The sequence below is a fragment of the Peromyscus eremicus genome, chromosome 3 (assembly GCF_949786415.1).
Source record: "Peromyscus eremicus chromosome 3, PerEre_H2_v1, whole genome shotgun sequence".
Classification (NCBI taxonomy): domain Eukaryota; kingdom Metazoa; phylum Chordata; class Mammalia; order Rodentia; family Cricetidae; genus Peromyscus; species Peromyscus eremicus.
In genome coordinates this window covers 124,353,203-124,368,306 of record NC_081418.1, presented here as the reverse complement: position 1 = coordinate 124,368,306, position 15,104 = coordinate 124,353,203, and the positions used below count along the sequence as shown (strand labels likewise).

Here is a 15,104-nt window from a genome sequence, read left to right as displayed (position 1 = left end):
TGTATACCAGATTGGCCTTGAATTCAGAGTTCCGACTGCCTCTGCTTCACAGTGCTAGGATTAAAGGCGTGCACCACCAGGCCTGCTAAAAACTCGTGTTTTTATTTATTTATTTTTGGTTTTTCGAGAAAGGTTTTTCTGTGTAGCTTTGTGCCTTTCCTGGATCTCACTCTGTAGACCAGGCTGGCCTCGAACTCACAGAGATCCACCTGCTTCTGCCTCCTGAGTGCTGGGATTAAAGGCGTGCACCACCACCACGTGGCTAAAACTCGTGTTTTTAAAAGAGGACCATGTAACCTATTTTTCCTCTTACCTTAGGCAGAATTAGGTGGTAGATGGTGACAGGTTTTCTAGATATTCCTAGAGTATCCTCTCCAAAATGCAGTAGGAATCCTTACTGTCTTAGGGTTTCTATTACTGTTAAGAGACACCATGACCACGGCAACTCTTATAAAGGAAAACATTTAATTGGGGTGACTCACTTACAGTTCAGAGGTTCAGTCCATTATCATCATGGTGGGGCATGGTGCGTACGGGTAGACATGGTGCTGGAGAAGTAGCTGAAGAGTCCTACATCTTGCAGGCAACAGGAACTGGTCTGAGACACTGGGCAGGGATTGAGCATATATGAGACCTCATAGCCCACCTCCACATTGATAGATTTCCTCCAACAAGACCACATCTATTCTAACAAGGCCACACGTCCTAAAGTGCCATTCCCTTTGGGGGCCATTTTCTTTCAAACCACATTTACCTTCTGAGTGCTTTACTTTAGTTACAATAGTGTTACCATGTGTCTTAGGGGTTCTATTACTGCAACAAAACATCATGACCAAAAAGTTGGTGAGGAAAGGGTTTATTTGGGTTACATTTCCACATCGCTGTTCATCACTGAAGGAGTCAAGACAGAAATACAAACAAGGTAGGATCCTGGAGGGACAAGCTGATGCAAAGGCCATGAAGGGGTGCTGCTTACTGGCTTATTTCCCATGGCCTGCTCAGCCTACTCTCTTATAGAACCCAGGACCACCAGCCCAGGGATGGTACCACCCACAGTGGGCTGGGCCCTCCCCCATTGATCACTAATTGAGAAAATGCCTTACAGCTGGATCTCATGGAGGCATTTCCTCAACTGAGGCTCCCTCCTCTCTGATGACTCTAGCTTGTGTCAAGTTGACACAAAACCATCCAGTACACCATGTTTGATACCTTTCACACTCAGCAAAACATAAAGATACTGAGTAAACTTCTGCCAATCAAGTTTATCAATCCATTGATAAATTCTGCTGTGTTAACTGTAAAACATAACTGATTTCAGCCACTTTTCATCTCTAGCATTGACATTTTAATAGAAGGCTGCTGTATGAGTCAGGGCTCTCTAAAGTAACACAACTTTTAAGAATGAATCTCTATATATATAGAAAGGGGATTTATTAGAATGACCTACAGGCTGCTGTCCAGCTAATCCAACAATGGCTGGGTATAGCTGGAGTTTTCTCCAGTCCCACCTGGGCCCTCAGCCGCTCAGACCCAAGTACACACAGAGACTTATATTACTTTTAAACTGTTTGGCTGTGGCAGGCTCCTTGCTATCTAGTCCTTATATCTTAAATTAACCCATTTCTATCACTCTATAAGTTGCCACATGGCTTGTGGTTTACCGGTACTTTCACATCACGCTTCCTGTCTCTGGCTGGCGACTCCCAACTCAGCCTTCCTGTTCCCAGAACTCTCCTCTCTGCTTATCCCGCCTATACTATACTTCCTGCCTGGCTACTGGCCAATCAGCATTTTATTTATCAGTCAATCAGAACAACACATTCACAGCATACAGAACATCCCACAGCAGTTGGGTGTGAATGGAAGTTCCAAGAATCCAGCAGTTGATCAATTCACAAAGCTGGATGTCTCAGTGGGTCTTCAGTAGACACTGGAATCAAAAGATCAGGATTAAAGACATGTCTTCCTACCTCAAAGATCTAGGTTAGAAGTGGATCTTCCTACTTCAAATTAAGCAAAAAAATCTCTCACAGGTATGCTTTCCATTTATAGATTTTAGTTAATCCCAGATGTACACAAAGTGACAACCAATAATAGCCATCACAACTGCCCGCACTGTTTGCCTGAATAATTGTTAATGGCTGGAAACTGTTTTTTTGTTTTTTTTTTCAGTTTCTATTAATTTCTCCCTCAACAGCATCAAGACAATGTTAAATAGAGTAATTTTAAGAAAACAGCAACCATCTAGTAGATCATGCCACTTTTCTGCTTGAAATCTTGCTGATTCTCCACATTGCTTAGAATGTGGACACTTTAGACTTCCATTTAGGGATCACAAACTACAGCCTACAGGCCAAATCTAACCTTCTTCCACCTACCTATTTCTGGAGATGCCTTTCCTAGGGTCACATACTGTCTACAGTTGCTTTTTTACAGTTCCAAAGAGCTGAGTAAGACAACAGATGACATGGCTCACCCCATCTCAATTCTATCACTGGATCTTTAGCTAACCTTCTCCTAGCTCCGTCTCAACCAAGCTTTTGCTAATGGAGCTTACACTTCCTGAAATAATTAGCACTAACCAATGACTCCCTCATCATCACCAAGGACTCAGTTTCAGTGTCAACTCTTGGACTTTCCCTGACCAAACAAACCAAAGAGGCTCTTTCAACCACTCTAGACATCTGTCCTGAAAACAGTAGCACTGAGTTGTTTTCCTTTATAATGGTTGAGAAAGCATGTATCTCAAATGACCTAGTTAACCGGTTTTCGACACTGCAGCGACACTGTGCTTTACAATTGTGTTGGGCCATGTTCATAGCCACCCTGGGATACATGCAACATACAAGGGCTTAGATGATCCCAACTTTGCTGGCACCGTCTACCGGCACCGTTGTCAGGAACCAGTTGAGTATATATATGCCTTGCCTATCGGCCTAGTCAAGTTAGGACACTGACCTTGGGCAGATCAAGGGCGCAGAGCTGCTTCACAGTCAGTCTTACCTGGTGTTTACGGGCTTGACACTTGCCACTGAAGACAAGTGCTGTCTCTTTTTCATGACCACTCAGTGGCGAGGGAGATGATTGTTTTCCTGAGGTGCGCTTCTAAGGCTATTTGAGGTGCTTCTGGAGTCAGTGTCTTGGACTGCTGAAAGGCAGGTGACAAGTGGTTTGTTTATTTGGATCTCCAAAGCTGTTACTGGGGTTTGGAAAGGGCTCTCCATTTTTACACTTCTGGTGCCATCATGGTGAAAATGGTGCAATAACATGGTATTGAACTTTAAAATCACACACTGGTTTCTCTCTCCCCTAGAACATAAGCTCTAGGAGAGAAGAGATACCTGCTTTGTTCCGACTCATTTCCATTTTAATCAGCACAATTCACTTAGTACCACAAATAATGTCTGGTATTGCCTTTAAATAAGAGACACCAACGTCTACCTCCCAAGTAAATGATAGACACTAGGGACACTTCCAATACTGTAGATTTGCATTAACACTGGCCTGATATCAATCACAGATGGCCTGAGGAAGATGAATCAGGATTTTTGGCCACACCATAGGCCCAAATCCACTGATAGCAACTCTTTTGGACATGGGTTCATTTTGTACTTGGTCAGGTAAGGTTAAATCAGGGAAAGTGATGTTCTAGAACAAACACATTCTCAACATTATGATGATTTATGGTTAAGAATTTTATTATCAAAATTATTACATCTCTTGTGAAAGTTCAAATGTTACAGCAAGGTGTAAACACTCCACTTGAGGAAGAAGCGATGCTCCTTCCCTTCCAAGAGTCCCCCCTCCCCCCACCCTCCCCCCCAGAGGTCTGGTCTTGACAGCACCCTGCCCACACAGAGTGGCTGGGGTCTCTGCACGTGCCAGGCAGGGTGAGGGCCGCCTGCCCGCTGGCCTCTCCCCTTAGCTTTTAGCCAAGGGGAGAATGCAAACCCCAGCCCAAATGGAGAGACATTTACATACGTTTTATATAATATACAAAGAAACCGGCATCCCAGGCAACATGATTTCCACTCCCAATGCTCTCCCAGACTGATGGGTTTGTGGGGAAAACAACAAAAAGAAAAGTATTATGCTGAGGGTTCAGCATTAAAAACAAAACAAAAAAACTAAAACCAAAACAGAAAATCTCCCCTCATTTGAGCAAACACCTGATTTCAATTTTGAAAAGTGAAATTTTGTAACAGTCACACACAAAGAGAGAAGACTGTGCATATGATAGTTGTAGGTCAGGGTAGAAAAGGAGATGAAAGAGGCTGGGGAATGGGAAAGAAAACAGATTAGAGGTAAGGAGGGAGACTCACAGTATATCTTGTCCAAAAGAAGTCCGGTCCACTGCAGCACCAGGGATCACACTGTCATACACTCACTACCCTACCATGGTTATAGCTGAATACAAAATTAGATAAATAAAAACACGCCAGGTATTACAGTAAACAAGTGAAAGAAATAAGCTGGCAACCATATGGAATTTAAAAAGATTGTGTACCCCACCTGGGCTGGCTCCAGGGCTCCTCCAGGGGTGTACAACAGGCACAATGCACTGATGGGGAGAAGCCAGTCTGCTCTTGTCTCTCATCCAGAACAATGTTAGGGGTATGGGTGACTTGTTAACTCTCACCTGCCCACTCTCGTGTAAGCATCCCCTAAAGAAACGTGGGGCAGACCCCACACACAATCACAGCCCTGTCGGTGCCACTCTACAACCCTATCTGCCCCATTCTTACCCTGCAGTCATAAGTGCATGCTTCTCAGTCACGGAGGCAGTCCTGTTCGTAGGACAGCAACTCCTGATGAACTGGGAATAGGAAAATTAAAATTCAAAGGTTCCCCAGACCACTGGATCCTTCCTAAACTGGCCCACCTCCTTCTCTGTTTACTTCATAGGGCTATTGTTAACCCACTGAAATGTGGGAAGGAGGGATGGGATGGTAACAGCTGGGGCCCAATGCATCCCAAATCTGCTCCCAAATAACCAAGAGCTGACCACCAGCTCCTCTCAAAGCCAGGCAAGCCTCAGTCAGAGTAAGTGGCGAGCATTCCTCTCTCTGCCCATTTCCTAGTGGCTCTAAGACAAAGGTAGGGAGCACTCCTGGTGGACACACCTTGACCATGCACCTGCTTTTGGAATGGTTGTCTCACAGCAAACATTTACATACCTACCTTTTTTTTTTTTTCTTAAGTGCATAAAACCCTAACACTACTCAGATGGCTTGGGGCTTTGAGATTGGCTCTTTCCACTTTTTCTTTTGAAAAGAAAAAAAAAAATTTTTTTTTTTTATTGAAAAAGATGTCCTTACTGCACAAGTGACTACAGGCTACAGGCAAGGATGGGAGACATAGGCTTCAACACAAGTCATTGCACTTAGAACCGTTACTAACCGAAACACCATTTGCTTGTTAACAATGTACCCTTAACAGCAGGGAGAAACTTCTTTATAGTCTCTGCTTCAGACAAGATTTACATCTTTCTCCAAGGCCGGAGGCCAGTCACGACCACAAGTCTCATTTCTTGCTGACCAGACCCATTCCTCTGGCACCTTGTACCCCTCTTCCCCAGCAATATGCTCGGCCTTGGTTCCAGAGGCAGCTGGAAGGAAGCAGCTATGGGCTCATCAAGTTCAGTTTGCCCATATCCAGAAGCCCTAGGAAAGTCCTGTCTGAGTCTTGACTCCTGACCCTTGCAGTGGCTGGAGTCGGTACTGGTGTACACTCCCACTCCCACGATGTGGGTAGTGCTGTGAATTGGAAACCGCAGATACCCTGGAGGCCTGGTAGGCAGCTGACTGCCCAGCACTGGGCAGACTGATAGTCCGTAAGTCTGATGGCAATGACGACCTAGAGTTCTGAGGAAAGGAGGTGGAACTCAGCGTTCCTGTGCTGGGCTGAGAAACCGAGTCTGAGGTTGGTGAGTCTGAGGGGCCCTGTGGGGTAGGGCTAGCAGCACTCGAAGAACAGCTCCTCCTCGGAAGATTGCTGCCAGTGCTGTTTCCAGAATGCGGCTGGCTGCTGTAATACCCTGCAGTCCCCGTAAATGGGGCCAACGAGTCTGTGGACACAGGGTGGGCAGGGCTGGGGTAGGATGTGGAAGAGAGGGATGATTCTGAAGAACCGTGAGAGGGGGGGTTTCCAGGTCTCAGTGCAGTAGTTCGATAACTGTATCCTGGAGACTGGGTGGGATGTCCTCTAAAGGGGGACGAACTCTGCTGAAGGAGGCTTTGTGATTCTGTCCGTGGACTGTCACACTGGAGGAGCTTCAAAGAGTAGGGAGGAAAGTGTAAGGAAGTTAACACAGTCCCGTCAACATTGTGGAGTGTTTACAACATTCTATGTTTATTTTATTTTAATTTTTTTTTTTTTTTTTTTTTTTTTTTTTTTTTTTTTTTTTTTTGAGACAGGGCTTTTCTGTCTAACCCTGGCTGTCCTGGAACTCACACTATAGACTAGACTGGCCTTGAACTCACAGATCCCCCTGCCTCTGCCTCCCAAGTGCTGGGATTAAAGGTGTGTGCCACCCATCACCTGGCTACAACATTCTATTTTTATTCTTTGCATTAAAAAGTGTGTATGTGTATGTGCTACAACACTAATGTGGAAGTCTTAGGACAACCAGGAGTACATTCTTTCCTCCACTGTGTGGGTTCTGGGGATTAAACTCAGGTCATCAGGCTTGATCACAAGTGCCTTTATCCACTGAGCCATCTCACTAGCCCCCAAAAACAGTTTTTAAAGGGTATCAGCAACAATCTCTGATTATCTCATTTGCTTTACTGAAATCCCTGAGGTAAGCAGATGATGGCTGACTTACAGGGCTGCTGAGACACTATTCAATGTCAGCAGCTGACAGTGTTATCATGACTAGGAATATAGCACATCTCCACAGGCACCCCTCTCCTTAGAGCTTAGCAGACTTACCTGGTAGCTGTATCTGGAAGGGCTGTAAACAGTTGCTCCTTTAGAGAGTGCTGAGCTCAACGGCTCTGGGCCTTCTCCATCTGCAGGGTCTGAAAAGCATTATAAAAATCAACTTTGGCTTCTCAGAATACATAGGAAAATAGACATCATCCACTCAAATCAATGTTATCAACACATGCTGCTCTCTGTGATAAAATGAGCGCAGCATGCCAGGAGGGCAAAGTAAGTGGTTAATTATGCGCTAAATTTTAAATGCCTCATCTTATTCTCGTCTCCTTCTTTTTCTTCATCCTTCATGGAGGTGGAGCTCCGGAACTTTGGAGAGATGAGAGTTACAGAAAAGTATCCCTTGGGAAAAGAGCAGACAGAGAGCAAGCAATGCTAGATCTCATGAATACTGTAGCTCAAAGAGCAAGACTGAGCTGGAGACTCGGGTAGAGCAGAACCCAGGCTTGTCAGGAAGACGCACTTCATCCCAGCATTTGTTGTGAACTGCACACCGTGGCTTACCTGACTCTTTCTCTGTCATGTTGCTCTCCCATGTCGGGGAGGGCTCTCCCTTTTGGGCCACTCTCACACTGCTTCGGAGAACCTTAGGGATGCTTCCTCCTTCTCGGAGTCGTTCAACAGATGTAGGAACCATCCTGCAAAGGTACCAGAGTGTAAGTTTAAGCCACAGGAATTTTGAGCCAAGAGTCTGAAACAAGTAACTGTAACAAAGATGGTATAGTAGAGTCTCTCTCTTTCTTCTTCTTTCAAGACAGAACTTCTGTGTAGTCCTGGCTGTCCAGGCTTTGTAGACGAGGCTGGTCTTGAACTCAGAGACCTCCCTGCCTCTGCACCACCGTTTGGTCCGCCACAGTATAGTCTCTCTTTTTTTTTTTTTTTTTGGTTTTTCGAGACAGGCTTTCTCTGTGTAGCTTTGCGCCTTTCCTGGAACTCACTTGGTAGCCCAGGCTGGCCTCGAACTCACAGAGATGCGCCTGGCTCTGCCTCCCGAGTGCTGGGATTAAAGGCGTGCGCCACCACCGCCCGGCCAGTATAGTCTCTTATGTGAAATTTTCTCCTCTGTGAAGCTGTGTTCCTGACACATATACTATAAGTTAATACAGGACTCTTATATTAATGAATATAATGATTTGAAACTTTGTCTCTTCTTTCCCAGGCTCATTTCTTTATTTCAAGATCCCCATGCTCGAGGATCCCTGAAGCTCCAGAGACTCTGGCTTAATCAGTGAACTCCAAGTTCAATAAGAGATTCTGTCTCAAAAGATAAGGTGGAAAGTGATAGAGGCAGGCACCCAGTGTTGATCGTGGGCTTCCAAATGTACCACGTCAATGTATCTTCCACCCCACCTCTGAAAAAAAGAAACACTGAGAGCTGCATCCCTAGCTGGGGTACTGTGATGCATGTTTATAATCCCAGCACCCTGGAAGCAAAGGCAGGATCAAAGAGTTCAAGGCCAGTTTGAGCTACAGAATGAGACTCTGCCTCAAAAAAACTGCAGAGGAAAACTAAACCAACCTGTAATCCTATTTCATCCAACACCCACAACTTGTCATTACTATTGCTTATTTTGTTTTCTATGATGTCTCCTAAACTAGACAAGTCCTTTCAGAGCATTTCATCACTCTGTATATGCTAGCTGCAAGGGACACAGTTCTTAAATTAGAGGAACCTGGAGTTGGCAAGATAAAGGTGCTTGTTACCAAGTCTAAAGACCCAAGTTCAATCTCCAGAACCAACATAGTAGCAAGGAAGAACTGACTCCTGGAAGTATCATCTGACCTCCATATGCATGTATGTACACACACACACACACACACACACACACACACACACACACACACACACACACGGTTTCGCTGTTTACTTACTTTTCATATAAATTAAGACAAAGAGCCCTGTTAATAAAATCGCTTATGGGTACCCACAACTTCACTACACATTGTCCAGTGAGACTCTAAAGGGTGGGATGTGCTTATACTAACTAGGTGAACAAGACAGACAGCAAATTGGAGGCTGCCTGTCTCATACATTTTAGGTAAAATTGGGAATGATCTGAATAAATATTTCCTACCTGAATTTAATTATAAAGCTAATTAAATATAAACTCACCACCTACTGCTGATGTTTTCTTGAGGTCTGCAGTGAGAGGAGGAAGTGCCCCTGGAATCTGATGGGCTTACCGCCTCCAAATGTGATGTGGAGGAATGAGATGGGGAGAATTTTTTGTGAGGGGACGAGGGGGTCCGGGCTGAGGATCCCTGCACACCATGGGCAGCAGCATCAGAAACAGAGTTACTGCTGCCTTGCCCAGCTCCTGCAGACTTGCTTTTGCTCTGTGAAGAGTCACTTCCCCCACCAGAATTCTCCTTGGCTTCTTGTTTCCGTTTGCGGTACTCTAGCAAGGATACCTAGATATGAAGAAGAAGCTATCATTAGCGAGTGGCTTACTGACAACAGGGAAAAGAAAAGAGTCCTGGGTAAAGCAGTAGCAAGCCATGCAAACAAAGCAGGCACCAATTATGATAACCTTTATTGTATTTTTAAACTATATGTGTGTATGGCTGAGTGCAGGTGCTGGAGTTGGAATACCCCTGGAGAGACCATCTGATGTGGGTGTTGTAAATTGAACTCACATCGTCTAGATGAGCAGTATGGGCTCTTAACCACTAAGAGATCTTTCCAGCCCCATATAACAACCTTTTTCAGGTATAAAAGAGATCTGATCACTGCTACAGATTCAAGCCAGTCAGAAACTGGTGAGGGGGAAAAGAATACCCTAAATGTCATTTTTGAAGAATAGCGCTCAAGCAGACGGCATCCTCTGACTGTCTTCAGAGGAGCCTGTGAGATTACTGACACCTTCGTCACCTATCAGTTACGTCCAACAACTGGGGCATCTGTGAGAATAGGGCAGAAAAATGCAGTTTTTATGCACCTTGGAAAAACCAGTTCTTCACTCCCTAGGAACACCCACTCCATCAAAAACAAACAAATAAATCCACAATAAATAAAGTACCACCAAGAGGAAAAAGGTATGTATTTCATGGTTCTTCATTATACTCAAATTTGGAAAACACACAATGGGATTTGGGGTTATTTGTATTACATGTAAGGGAATAAAAGTATTTTAAAGCAAGAAGAAATTTCATTTATAGACTTCAGCAACCTATCTGTAACTTGGAAACGTTTTCCCAATCCTCAAACCACCTTCTAATCTTTACTCATTTCCACACCCCCTCCCCCTGCTGTCAACAACAGACCTTTTTCCTGTCCACCAAGTATTGTGCTCTATTGCTTATTGAGCCTACTATAGAATCTTGTTTCTTGACTAAGCTATAAGTTGTATTAAGGTATAGGTTAAGCTTACTGGGCTTTTAATTTTTTCTCTCTGTGTGTGTACAAGCACATATAATGATGCATATATAGGGGTCAGAGGACAACTTTTCTGGAGTTGGTTCTTTTTGAGGGAATTTGTCTTGTTACTCTGCCCTCGTACCGCATATGTGGACTTCTGGCTGATTCTCCTGTCTCCACTTTGTATCTTGCTATGAGTGCTGAGGCTGGGATTATAGACTTTGGCTTTAGAGTTAAAAACCATTTGTGTGTGTGTGTGAGAGAGTGAGTGTTTTGCATGCATGCGTATCTGGTGCTGGTGGATCCCCAGGACTTGAGTAAGAGCCATTTTAAGCCATGTGGGTGCTGGGAATTGAATCTTAGTCTCTGAAAGAGCAGCTCTTAACTGCCAAGCCATCTGTCCAGCCCTGGCTCTGGCTTTTTTTTTTTTTTTTTTTTTTGGTTTTTCGAGACAGGGTTTCTCTGTGTAGCTTTGCGCCTTTCCTGGGACTCACTTGGTAGTCCAGGCTGGCCTCGAACTCACAGAGATCCGCCTGGCTCTGCCTCCCGAGTGCTGGGATTAAAGGCGTGTGCCACCACCGCCCGGCCTGGCTCTGGCTTTTTAAATGTGGGTTCTAGAGATCAAACTCAGGCTGCCAGGGCTACATGGCTAGCATTTTTACTTGCTAACTCATCTTGCTGGCATATATTTTACTTTTGAAGGGAAGAGTTGGGTTTCTTTGGAGATAGTCTCATGTATCCTGTACGGTCTCAAATTCCTGCCTCTTCCTCCTAAGTGCTTGAATAGATTATAGTCAAGTATCACCATGCCTAGCTCTATTTGTATGTGTGTTTTTTTTTTTGAGACTGAATGTATGTAGACCAGGAAGCCCTTGGATTTAGGATCTAACTACCCCAGTCTCCCAGGTCCTAAGATCACAGAAGTGCGACACCACACATAAGCTTATTTAGCTTTAATTAAAAAACAAACAAAACAAAACCCCATCTACTTATTCACTAATGTGTAGGTCAAAGGATGACCTGGGGAAGTGGGTTCCCTCCTTGTACTACATGTGTCCTGGGGCCCAAACTCAGGTCTGTCAGGCTTGGCAGCAAGTGCATTTACCCACTCATCTCTCACTGGCCTTTCCTTGACTTTAAAATACTGTATTATTAGCTGGCTGTGGTGGTGCACACCTTTAATCCCAGCACTTAGGAGGCAGAAGCAGGTGGATCTCTTTGAGTCTAATGCCAGCCTGGTGTAAAGAATGAGTTCCAGGACAGCTAAAGCTACACAGAGAAACCTTGCCTTAAACAAACAAACAAACAAACCAAAAAACCAAAACCAAATCAACCCCTCCCCCCAAAAAAACCCATTTTATCTACCCGTATGTATGTGTATGTGGCTTGAGAGCAAAGAAGGGGATGTGGGATGCCTTGGAGCTGGAGTTATTGTTGTTTGTGATATATCCCATGTAGGTGCTAGGGTTCTGAACTCAAGTTTTGTGACAGACCAGTTAATGCTCTTACCAGCTGAACCATCTCTCTAGTCACCCATTCCTTGGCCTTTGATTAACAGTACAAAAATTTGGCACATCACAGGTGCCCAATATATTTTACAAATATTTCTGAAGCAACTAGAAATGCAAAGACATTTGTCATGTTATGTATTTTTTCAATAATTTATTTTTATTTTATATGTACTGGTGTCTTTGCCTTCATGTGTGTCTGTGTGAGGGTGCTGGATCCCCTGGAACTGCAGTCACAGAGAGTTGAAAGCTGCCACGTGGGTACTAGGAGTTGAATCCAGGTCCTCTGGAAGAGCTGTCAGTTCTCTTAAGTGCTGAGTCATCCCTTCCGACCAATGTTGGTGTGTATTTTATAAGTCAGTACTACTCATACAAGGCTTTGAACCCCCATCATTATCTCACTCCCTATTGTGTGCAGTGTTTCCTTTTCCTATCATAAAAGCTCTTAATTTTGTGTCTTAGTGTGAAATACCACAAAAACAATAAAAATAGTTTGTGTACGCATTTTTATATAATCTTGGAGAGAAGCTAATAAACTTGGATAATGAACACTACTGTAATTAAAATAAAGTCTCAAGTCTCTAAATTTCTTTCTTTTCCTTTTTTGTGTTTTTTTGTTTTAAAGATTTATTTATTTATTATGTATACAGCATGTATGACCAGAAGAGGGACCAGATCTCATTAGGTGGTTGTGAGCCACTATGTGGGTGCTGGGAATTGAACTCAGGACCTCTGGAAGAACAGTCAGTGCTCTTAACCTCTGAGCCATCTCTCCAGTCCCTGTTTTTTTGTTTTTCGAGACAGGGTTTCTCTATGTAGTTTTAGGTGTCCTGAACTTGCTTTTGTAGACCAGGCTGGCCTCGAACTCAGAGATCCTCTTGCTTCTGCCTTCCAAGTGCTGGGATTCAAGGTGTGCAACAACACCACCTGGCATCACAAGGCTCTATTTCAATGAGGATATAACTAGTTTTTTTCTGTGAAAATGTTACACATGGGATACTCGGCATTATTAGTCCCTAACAAAAAATACATCCAAGTCACTATGACAACCCAGAATATTCTCAAAAGCATAGACTAAAAAACAAAAACAAAAACACCAGGCAGAGTTTAGGTTTTGTGGTTTTTGAGAACAGGCATGACTTCTAAGCCTCACACCATGACAAGCTCTCTAAGGTCTAGTCTGCCCACGGCATCCTGGTCCTGGTCTTCCCTGGTGTTATCACTGCAGTCCATTGTCTGCACCCATCTGCACCCCAGGGCAGCATCCCAAACCGATCGATCGTACAGTAACATCCTCATCTAGATTTGTAGCTGATTCATTCTCATCTGAAATGTAGCTAAACCCCCCAGCTCTGAATTCCTACTCCTCAGGCTAAATAAAGACTTCCTGGTTCATTCTTAAACTACCCACTACATAGGGGATTCCTCTAAGATATGAACAACTCCTTTGGAGCAACTACCACCACCGTAATTCAGGATTTATTAATTCTATTCTCTAGTGAAGCTCCATGACCATAGAATTTAGGAGGCGATCCAGCACATTAACAGCTAGAACATGCAATCTAGAATAAGAATCACTGTAGTATACCCTGGCTCCTTCATTTATTAGCTGCGTCTGTCACCAAAGGCAAGTTACTCAACTAGCTTTAGTTTTCTCACGTGCAAAATGGAAAATCCCCTAATTATACAACCACTGTGATGACAAAATGAATTAATGAAAACAAAACATGGTCTCTATGTAGCTCCGGTTAGCCTTGAACTTTCTAAAAATCTAGATTCTTTATTTATTTGTCTGTATGAGTGTATGTATGGGTGCCCATGGAGGCCAGAAGAGGGCACTAGAACCCCTGGAACTGGAGTTAACATTAAGTAGCTGTAAACCACTAACTCAGGGAGTTGGGAACTCAAGTTGAGTCCTTTGTTCTTGACCCAGCCCTCCAGCCTCTGACATTGACCTCAATCCTCCTGCCTCAACTTCACAAATGGGAGCTGTGATTATATATGTGAACCACATCTGTCTGAGAAAACACATGATGGTCTTAAAAGCTGTGCCCCCAACTGAGTTCTGCAAGTAACACAGCTTTTAGTATTCTTTCCAGTGCTCTAGCCTTTCAGTTGCACACAACATTTATTTAAAAGCCTAGGACGGCTTCAGCTTTGCAATCCCACTTCGACCTTCAGAATGCTAAGGTGATAGATAGGTGCCACTATGCCTGGCTGGATATTTGCTTATTTGTATTGGTGATGCTGGAGACGGAAGGCTACACAAGTACTCTTCTACTGACTACACTTCAGTCGTCCTGGCTATTCACAACACTTACCAGCGGTACTAATACAGTCTATTTCTCAGGGCCTGAGAGATGCCAAGACTGAAGATGACTCAAATTCAGTCCCAGGGTCCACACAGTGGATAGAGAACTGATTCCCACAAGTCACCTTCTGACTTCCACATATGTGCCTTTGGCATATTCATGTCCCCTACACCCCGCATAAACCAAAGAAGTAAATGTAATTAAATAAGATCTAATTTTCACAGATTACAGCATAGAGCAGGACAAGTGCTATGACTGGAGCTTACAAAGTTCTGAATTATCTGGTTAATACTCTTTAGGAGTGGCCCGATATAACATGAATACTTACTTTTTTCCTTTGTGGTGGGTTCTGAGGAGCAGATGGGACTCCGTCACAGGCCCTTTCACCACCAGGTGACATGGAGCCACGAGAGAGGTCTTTCATAAAGCCATGTTCATATCTGCTGGAAAAGCCTTCTGCAGGGGAACAATATCCTCCATCTAAATGCAAAGGCTTCCTGTCCCCCACCAAGGGGGACCCTCTATACAGTCCATCTGCTCGAGGCATAGCGTTCAAAGGGGAATAGGCGTACATCAAGTTGAACTCTGTCCTAAACGCCTGGTCTGAATTTCTCAGCAAGGTCTGAGAGCCATCTCCACTCCTGCTGGGGAAGCCAGCCTCTGAGGTTGGAGCGACAGAGGGATGAGAAGCCAGGTCAGGATGACTGCAGTTGAGCAGGGAAGGTCTATCAGCACAGCTGTGAGTGCTAGAGTCTGGGTATCCCACTTTTGACAAATCCAGGTCTTTTCGGTGGCAAAGCTAAAAAGGATTAAAAAAATAATAATAAATCAACAGACATATGGGGCATGGTAGAAAGGAAAAGTCAAAGGGCAGCAAGGGAGGTAGAGAGGCACAGGTGTACAAAGAGAAGGATAGAAGCAGAAGAGAGACTCATTAACATGTGTAAAGTCCATTGAGCAAAGAAAGTGCCCACACGCCAGACTACT

General features: G+C 44.1%; 1 protein-coding gene across 9 annotated transcripts in view; it reads right to left on the bottom strand.

The window, feature by feature from the left end:
- Positions 1-5,259: 5,259 nt before the first annotated feature.
- Setd5 (SET domain containing 5) overlaps positions 5,260-15,104 on the bottom strand; it is an 87,375-nt gene continuing 77,530 nt past the window's right edge. For all 9 annotated transcript variants that reach the window (XM_059258327.1, XM_059258329.1, XM_059258331.1 and 6 more), the window contains 5 exons: positions 14,446-14,916; positions 9,053-9,351; positions 7,444-7,577; positions 6,934-7,022; positions 5,260-6,272 (listed from right to left, as the gene is read on the bottom strand). In XM_059258327.1, the coding sequence (XP_059114310.1) occupies positions 5,664-6,272; positions 6,934-7,022; positions 7,444-7,577; positions 9,053-9,351; positions 14,446-14,916 (1,602 nt within the window). In that variant the 3' untranslated portion in view covers positions 5,260-5,663. The remainder of the gene's footprint in view (positions 6,273-6,933; positions 7,023-7,443; positions 7,578-9,052; positions 9,352-14,445; positions 14,917-15,104) is intronic.